At 47.5% G+C, this 9,190-nt stretch overlaps 1 protein-coding gene across 1 annotated transcript; it reads left to right on the plus strand.

Moving 5' to 3' along the window:
* The first annotated feature begins 2,119 nt into the window (after window positions 1-2,119).
* On the plus strand, window positions 2,120-4,751 carry LOC127301215 (glucan endo-1,3-beta-D-glucosidase-like). The gene has a single exon (XM_051331437.2). It carries the CDS (start codon window positions 2,160-2,162, stop codon window positions 4,386-4,388), a length of 2,229 nt encoding a protein of 742 aa, XP_051187397.1. The 5' UTR covers window positions 2,120-2,159; the 3' UTR covers window positions 4,389-4,751.
* The last annotated feature ends 4,439 nt before the right edge of the window (window positions 4,752-9,190 follow it).

Raw genomic sequence — 9,190 nt, forward strand, 5'->3', positions numbered from 1 at the left:
TCACCTTCTCCACATTCTTCACAAGGGAGCCAAGCATCGTGAGTTGCTGCCCAATTTTGGGTCTTTATCTTTTGATGCTATATTGAATCTTTTATGGAGAGACCTGCAATGCAATGTTGACATTAGCAGAAAGCATGTTGGCAAGAAAAGTCCTTTTCTGAATTTATACCTGCGCCCTTCAGCCGTAGTCTTCCATGCGTGACGGTGTGAGTTCCTTCGGGGTTCTCAGAAAGCTAAACTCTGCTCATGTCAGTCGAGTCCTGAGTCCATGTTTGGTTGGACAACTCCATGATCGCGACGCCGGATCTGGAGTGTATCACGCCTAGTCTGCCGTGTTACGAAAGCACGGTCATTTCTGGGATGAATTTTATGTTGCTTTGCGTCGTGGGCATGCATGCCTTGGGTTTCCTGATAGCCACAGCACCCTTTCGGCTCGACACGATTAGCACTGATACAATACACATGCTGTCGCGTCCAGCCAAGATAAACACAGACAGTTCATTTTTACTCCATCTGTTCAAATTAGTTGTCGTAGCTTTGGTCTTATTTAGTCTAGATACATATATACCTCACGCTTTTCGGTTCGCTTATTCTGAAAAAAAAAAACTACTTCAACAGAGAAAATATATGATAAACACAAACAGTTTGGAAGTTGGAACGAAGCAACGAAAACTAAACGGCCTGGTGGCGTCGCTTCGCAAGCAAGAATCGAAGCCCATCATTCATGTCATTGGTTCCTTGCTCTCCAATCTCCATGGAATCTAGCCAAGGAAACACGTCTCGGCGATCCTGCGAACCTTCCCGGCGACTCGGGCTCACGACACGGGACGGACATGTGCTTGCTTGCTTCTCCCGATCATCCTCCTGCCTGCCCATCATCTCCTGCCACTTGCCCAAGGCTAAAACACACATAACACATTTGGTTCATTCATGTGATTTTCACCAAGTCGCAACCGCTCCATCGTCACAACAGCTCCCGATCGCGTCAGATCAGAGTAGGCACGCAGTTTCTGATAAGGTACATATAAATGTTTCTTTTCAAATCCTCCCTGTCCTTCTCCACGTTCTACTCATACTCTAGGCTGCTACAAAAGTCAACCGATCAACCCGTGCTAGTACTATTATTTTCCTCTGTTTTTTTTTTTTTTTTTGTTATGAACTGTGATACAAAGATCATGCTTGTCTCGTTGGAGCTTTGGAGAAATGCAAGTGTCCAACACACGAGCACGACGCCTTTGGCATCCCTTCTCGTACGACTTCGGAGACTAAATCGTGGTCCTTTGCTTGGAGGCAAATTTTGGGTTATTTGTTGTGGAAAACTGGTAGCGGTGAAAACCGTTTTCAGCCGATTAGTGGGAGTAGCTCATTTCCTTTCGTTAGTCTAGTCTTGGCCAGTCAAGTAACAAAAATGAACTAAAGCGCAAACCAGCTAAACTCCGAAGCTGTTTTTATCCACCCATACCACTTGATATTGTAACCTATGTGTTCTGAACCTGAACATCACTTAGTTTTCTCCTTATCTATTAATAATTATTAAGGTGTCAAGGTGGGATCTCATCGGGATTTCACTTATAGTGTATTTTTCTTTTTCGAGTTTATAAATTTTAGTGTTAAAATTTACCTAGAAAAAACAAAATACACTTAGATGGGATTCGATCCCATTTGACACTCTACTGTCAGTGAATTAAGGAAAGCCTTTTGCATTTCTTTCAAAATGAAGTGGTGGTGCCTCTTTTCTGTTGTTTTTTTACATTAACTTGAGTATGGCAATGAATCAACAATTAATCTTTCCTTGCACTGTATCTTTGCCCATGTTGCCGCGTTTTTTGGTTCATGCCTTAGCGGCTAATCATCGCCGTTTGCTGTCAGGTCAATTCACACACATTTATAATCGTCTACTTCCTGGGACGGCAGACGCTGACCGACGCAGACCAGCTCAAAGTTGTATCCACGGAAATGAAATAAGAAACCAAATTACAGGTCACACTAGCCAATCGAGAATTCCCATAAAAAAGTCTCCTTTGAGAAACTCCCAAAAACAGTTTACTGTATTTTATCCATACAACTGAACTAATTTTCAAATTGAATTCCGAAATGCCTGCAGAAAGAGAGAGGAAGGAACCGATCTAGCAGGCCTGTATTTAAGGAGGCCACGCACGATGAGGAAATGGAAGAAGAAGCTGGGCCACACCCTCTCCCGCCTCGTCTCCCCCAAACCCCCCTTCAATCTCGCCAAGCCCAGGCCCGACTTCGCTCCCCCGCCGCCGCCGCCACCTCCTCCGCCGCCGCATTCCTCCTACCCGATCCCGCCCCCGCCGCCGCTCGCCATGGGCCACGGAGGACGCCCAGCGCCGCCGTCCCCGGGGGGCCACGTCTTCCCGCAGGCGGCGTCCACGGTCCTCCCCGACCCGGCCCGCTTCTTCGCGCCGGGGCTCCTCTCCGCGCCGCTCCCCACCAACTGCTTCTTCCAGAACTTCACGCTCAAGAACGGCGACCAGCCCGAGTACATCCACCCCTACTCCGTCAAGTCCGCCGCCGCCGCCCTCACCGTCTGCTACCCGACGCGGAACCACTCCCCGACCTTCGACATCCAGACCTTCGCCGCCGACCTCACCGTCTCCTCCCCCTCCGACGCCTCCGCCGCTTCCCAGCCGCACAAAGTCGTCGCCTTTGACGACCTCTCCGTCACCCTCGACTTCTCCCCGTCCCTCCGCGCCTTCCTCGTGCGCGGCTGCCCATTCGTCACCGTCGCCACCGCCGACGCCGCGGGCCCCGTCGACATCTCCGTCGCCTCCGTCCACGCCTTCCTCGAGGCCGCCCCCTGCGACGACGCGCGGACCAAGTGGCGCCTCCGGATGAACAGCGGCCAGACCTTCCTCCTCTACGCCTCCGCGCCCATCCTGCTCTCCCAAGCCAGCGTCACGCAGCTCGCCGCCCCCGCCTTCGCCGGCGTCATCCGCATCGCCTACCTGCCCGACGCCGCCATGGAGCCGGTCCTCGACCAGTACAGCCCGTGCTACCCGACGGCGGGGGACGCCGCGCTCAACCGCCCCTTCTGCATCGACTACGCGTGGCGCAAGCAGGGCGCGGGGGATCTGCTCATGCTCGCGCACCCGCTCCACCTCCGCTTGCTCTCCCAGGACTGCTCCGGAGCCGTCCAGGTGCTCGACGGGTTCAAGTACCGCAGCATCGACGGCGACCTGGTCGGCGTCGTCGGCGACGCGTGGGCTCTCAAGACCGCCCCGCTCTCCACGACATGGCACTCCACCCGCGGCGTCAGCGACGACGGGGTCGGCGAGGTCGTGGCCGCGCTGCGCAAGGACGTCGACAGCCTCGCCACCAGCCCCATCACCACCACCTCCTCCTACTTCTACGGCAAGGCCATCGCCAGGGCGGCAAGGCTGGCATTGATCGCCGAGGAGGTCGGGTGCCCCGACGTCATCCCTGCGGTGCACAAGTTTCTGAAGGCCAACATCACGCCGTGGCTGGACGGCAGCTTCCAGGGGAACGGCTTCCTGTACGACTCCAAATGGGGCGGCCTCGTCACCAAGCAGGGGCTGCAGGACTCCGGCGCCGACTTCGGCTTCGGCATCTACAACGACCACCACTACCATCTCGGCTACTTCCTCTACGCCATCGCTGTGCTCGCCAAGATCGACCCGTCCTGGGGGAGGAAGTACATGTCCCAGGCCTACTCCATGGTCGCCGACTTCATGACGCTGTCGCGCAAGTGCGGCGCCAGCTACACCCGGCTGCGGACCTTCGACCTCTGGAAGCTGCATTCCTGGGCCGGAGGCCTCACGGAGTTCGGCGACGGGCGCAACCAGGAGAGCACCAGCGAGGCCGTGAACGGCTACTACTCCGCCGCGCTCCTGGGACTGAGCTACGGGGACGCGCATCTTGTGTCTGTTGGCGCCACGCTCACCGCGTTCGAGATGCTGGCGGCGCAGACGTGGTGGCACGTCCGGGAGGGCGAAGGGATCTACGAGGACGACTTCAGCGGCAACAACCGCGTCGTCGGCGTGCTCTGGGCCAACAAGAGGGACAGCGGGCTCTGGTTCGCGCCGCCCGAGTGGAAGGAGTGCAGGCTGGGCATCCAGCTCCTGCCTCTCCTGCCCATCAGTGAGGCCCTCTTCCCGGACACCGGGTTCGTCAAGGACCTGGTGACCTGGACCACGCCGGCGTTGGCCAGGGACGGCGTCGGAGAAGGGTGGAAGGGGTTTGTGTACGCCTTGGAGGGCATCTACGACAAGGAGTCAGCATTGGCCAAGACCCGGGCCCTGTCATCCCATGATGACGGTAACACGCTGACGAACCTTCTGTGGTGGCTCCATAGCCGCGGCGACAGCTCCGGCAGGTGCTGCTGGTATCGCCAATACGGCCACTGACGAGGCTGGGTATTATGAGTTAGCTGGTGACTGTTCGTGGATTGCTCTTCAGGCAAGACGCCGTTGCAGCTGGAAATGCCTGGGTTTCAGATTGGGAGAGTTGTTGGTTCACTGAAACAAGATACAGACTGGTTGCTCACTGTAAGTTAAACATCGGTACATCACGAATTCAAGATGTTATAGTGCTCTTCTTATTTGAATAAATTTAGTTGCTGCCACATTTGTTCATACGTGAGAGTTGCTGGTTCACTGTAAGAAGATACAGAGTGGTTGTTCATTGTGCTTTAAACATGAGTTTTACACAAATTCACGATGTTATAGTACTCTTCTGATTTGAATAAATATAGTTGCTGTCACATTTTTATATCAATTTATACCGAGGTTACATTGTGTTCAAAAGTTTCAGTTTGCTGTTGTGTATAATCTACGTTTACTTGTTGTCTGTTGATACTCAGTTTTGCCATGTGCACTAATATTTCTATTGCACTTTATCTTTCTGGTGCTGCTGGTATTGCCAGTACGGCCACTGATGGCGCTGAGTACTATGAGTTAGCTGCTGGCTGTTCATGGATTGCTCTTCAGGCAAGGGGCCGTTGCAGCTGGAAATGCCTGGCTTTTAGAGCGGGAGTTGCTGGTTCACTGGAAGAATATACAGAGTGGTTGTTCATCGTGGGTTTAACATCAGCACATCATGAATTTCACGTTGTTATACTTCTCTTATTATTTGAATAAATTTAGTTGCGGCCACATTTGCTCATACCTGAGAGTTGATGATTCACTAAAAAGATACAGAGTGGTTGTTCATTGTGCTTTAAACATGAGTTTAACACGAATTTAAGATGTTATAGTGCTCTTCTTATCTGAGCAGATGTTCATATCAATTTACAGATTTGCCGGTTGATTGAGAATTTTTTTATGTCTCAGTCACCCAAGAAAAAAGTGCAACCATAGTGTAAAAAAAGTGCAATTTGTTTCCAGTTGCACTTTTCTTGCAGTGCAAGTGTAACGATTTGCACTTTTTTTAAAACTACGGCTGCACTTGTTCTCAGGCGACTGCGACTAGACAAACCCATCAATTTATAAGGAGGTCACATTGCATTCGAGTTTCAGTTTGCTGCTGACCTGTTGTCCTGTTATATGCTTGTGTACAATCTATGTTTACCTGTTGTCTGTTGGATACCCAGCATTGCCGCGGGCATGTTAAAGTGAAAGTCTTGTAAGTGAATCCACAACAGCTGAGGCAATGTCGATAACTCCGGCAGGTGCTGCTGGTATCGCCAGTACGGCCACTAACAGCGCTGAGTGTGTGTTGCGGCTAGCCTGTCATGGATTGCTCTTCACGCAATGCGCGCTTGCAGCTGGAAATGCATGGGTTTCAGAGTGAGAGAGTTGCTCGTTCACTGATAGATGATAAGGAGTGGTTTCTCACTGTGGGTTGAAACGTCAGTACATCCGGATTTCACTATGTTATAGTTCTCTTCTGATTTGAATAAATATAGTTGTTGTCACATCTATTAATATCAATTTATACCGAGGTTACATTGTGTGCAAAAGTTTCAGTTTGCTAATGTGTATAATCTATGTTTATTTGTTGTCTGTTGATACTCAGTTTTTTTATGAAAAGGGACCTGCCCCTGCTTCATTAACGAAACATAGAGTTTTGCTACAACATCAGAACAGAATAAAAGGAAAATCAGTCTCTAATCAGACTGTCTGCAAAGCTCAACTTCATATTACAGTCCACTCAAATGGAGGAACCTGTGTATAACTTGAAGGATCGGCTCTCAGCCAAGCGTATGCCTGTGTTTGCTGATGCACTCCTGCCGCCTAAGTGAGCAGCTACATAATAATGTTTTTGTGTTTTTATTTTGTAGCAAAATGTTTTTCTATTGTTGCTTCTTGGTTCCTGCTATGCAGCTTTTCCCATAGAATGTGCTTTCTTATATGTTTATTTGTTTACTGAGTAGAGCTTTAAAACGGAGAAACCTGTGTATAACTTGAAGGATCGGCTCCTCAGCCAAGCGTATGCGTGCGTTTGCTGATGCACTCCTGCGGCCTAAGCGAGCAGTGATTGCATTTAAAATTATGTTGAACGTTTCTTCATTCTGAATGCCAAATCTGCTTCTTGAAATTATTGTGACGTAAACAAGCCATGAGCTGCAGGAGTTCACTTACCATGGCAAAAGGATTGTGTTCACTGCTGATATAGTCAAGAAGGTGTTCGATATATCATCAGGTAACAAGCCTGTGGACTTGATCAAAAAAGGTGATGCTTGCGAGCTCCGTGATGTCTAAAAGCAGGGTAACCCAAGGCGGCCTATAAGAAAGGTTGAGAAGGTGTTGCTTGCTTGCAATGATTTTTTTTGTGGATAAGTGGGCCTTTGCCTTTCCTTGCTGTATGTTCATGTTCACGTCCCTCATATTTGTTTCAGTATGTCTAAGTGTATTTAGCTTTTGTTTGTGTTTCAATGTGCTTACCGTTTGTTTTTTAGATCATTTACATGGATCATTTGGAGTTCCCACCTAATGATTATGTCATAGACTGCTCGCTTCGAAGAGCTTTGTCCTATAAAGAGCAAAGACTTCGACTTTGTAGTTGCTATTGTCATTGACAAGAAAAAATTGTGCAATACAACTATCTTCGTGAGGCGACCCGTAAGTTAATAACCACCCTTACACTTTGGTTCTTGCCTTTTTTGTTGTTGTGCCCTATGCTTAGCATGAGGTCTTACATGTTCAATCGCTTTTTCTATACCGTGTCTGCAGTTTCTCCTTTTGTCCAAGACATTATATGTACATGTACGCGAACCCGTTGAAGAGGAAGAAATCAACTGGTCTGCATCACTGAATGAATGGCTTGTGCCAGGATTTCCTAATAGCTAGGAATTGGAGGTAACCTCATTGTTTTACCTTGGTTTCCCTTCTTTTTATATTCTCGAGTGCCGCAATAGTGATTTAAAATTGTGTCAATAGCTTACACTTTAAGCTTCATCAGTTAGTACTAATTGCTCCTTCATTCTATTCTCGTGTTATTACCTTTTATGCAATTGCTGCTTTACTGTTGAACTTTTGCATCCTTACTGTTGTAGGTTTGTTGTATTACCTATTATTGTTTGCTCCTACTGTTTTGACCATGTGTTTTTTGATTTTGCATTTTAATTCAACAGCGATTTAAAATTGTGCCAGTAGCTTACATTTTAAGGTGCATTAGTTAGTACTCGGAGCTCCTTCATTTTATTCTTGCATTCTTATCTTTTCATGTAATTATTGCTTTACTGTTGCAGTTTACCGCCTTACTGTTGTAGGTTTGCTGCATTACCTATTATTGTTTACTCCTACTATTTTTAACCATGTATTTTCTTCTATTGTGCATATTAATTTTAACTAATGGTTGCTTTATTAGCACTTACATATTTCTATATTAGGCATGCTCAATTTTTTCAATAGTTTGTATTCAATGGTTCCATGCATATGTATATTTTAACTAATGATTGAGATTTTTTTGTCTCAGTCAGCAATTTGTTTCCAGTTACACTTTTCTCGCACTGCAAGTGTAATGATTTGCACTTTTTTTTTAAAAAAAAAAGCTGCGGTTGCACTTGTTCTCAGGTGACTGAGACAAGACAAACCCATCAATTTATACGGAGGTCACATTGCATTCTAGTTTCAGTTTGCTGCTGACTTGCTATATGCCTGTATACAATCTATGTTTACCTGTTGTCTGTTGGATACCCAGCATTGCCGCGGGCATGTTAAAGTGAAAGTCCTGTAAGTGAATCCACAACAGCCGAGGCAATGTCGATAACCCCAGCAGGTGCTGCTGGTATCGCCAGTATGACCACTAACAGCGCTGAGTGTGTGTTGCTGCTAGCCTGTCATGGATTGCTCTTCAGGCAATGCGCGCTTGCAGCTGGAAATGCATGGGTTTCAGAGTGAGAGAGTTGCTCATTCACTGATGGATGATAAAGAGTGGTTTCTCACTGTGGGTTAAACGTCAGTACATCCGGATTTCACGATGTTATAGTTCTCTTCTGATTTGAATAAATATAGTTGCTGTCACATCTTTTCATATCAATTTATACCGAGGTTACATTGTGTGCAAAAGTTTCAGTTTGCTACTGTGTATAATCTATGTTTACTTGTTGTCTGTTGATACTCAGTTTTTTGATGAAAAGGGACCTGCCCCTGCTTCATTAACGAAACATAGAGTTTTGCTACAACATCGAAACAGAATTAAAGGAAAATCAGTCTTTAATCAGACTGTCTGCAAAGCTCAACTTCATATTACAGTCCACTCAAATGGAGGAACCTGTGTATAACTTGAAGGATCGGCTCTCGGCCAAGAGTATGCGTGTGTTTGCTGATGCACTCCTGCGCCTAAGCAAGCAGCTACATAGTAATGTTTTTGTGTTTTTTATTTTGTAGCAAAAACTGAACATAACGGTTGGATTGAAGGGACCCTATAAAAAAGGCCCCTTCTTCCACAGCTCGTTTTCAGCTCTTCTCTCTCTCCTCCAGTGGATAAATCGCCTGGACCTGACGGTTTCAATGGGCAGTTTATGAAAAGTTGTTGGAGCATTATAAAACATGACTACTACAAACTCCAACTCCACAACTCTCTTCTTCAGGTATTCTACTAGTATTGTAGCCAAGAAAATAGAAACAGACACATGGAACCTGGAGAAGAATAGCAGCGCATGAGAATGAATTGAAGGGATGGCTTACCTGATGGAGGTGATATGGAGAGAAGTCCATCGAGGACGTCCGTATTGCTTGCTGGCGATCCAATCTGCACACGTCCT

The sequence above is a fragment of the Lolium perenne genome, chromosome 5, assembly GCF_019359855.2.
Source record: "Lolium perenne isolate Kyuss_39 chromosome 5, Kyuss_2.0, whole genome shotgun sequence".
Classification (NCBI taxonomy): domain Eukaryota; kingdom Viridiplantae; phylum Streptophyta; class Magnoliopsida; order Poales; family Poaceae; genus Lolium; species Lolium perenne.

What these genes read in the sequence shown, in the direction of transcription:
- LOC127301215 (XM_051331437.2), top strand. Translation starts at nt 2,160, where the DNA reads ATGAGGAAATGGAAGAAGAAGCTGGGCCACACCCTCTCCCGCCTCGTC.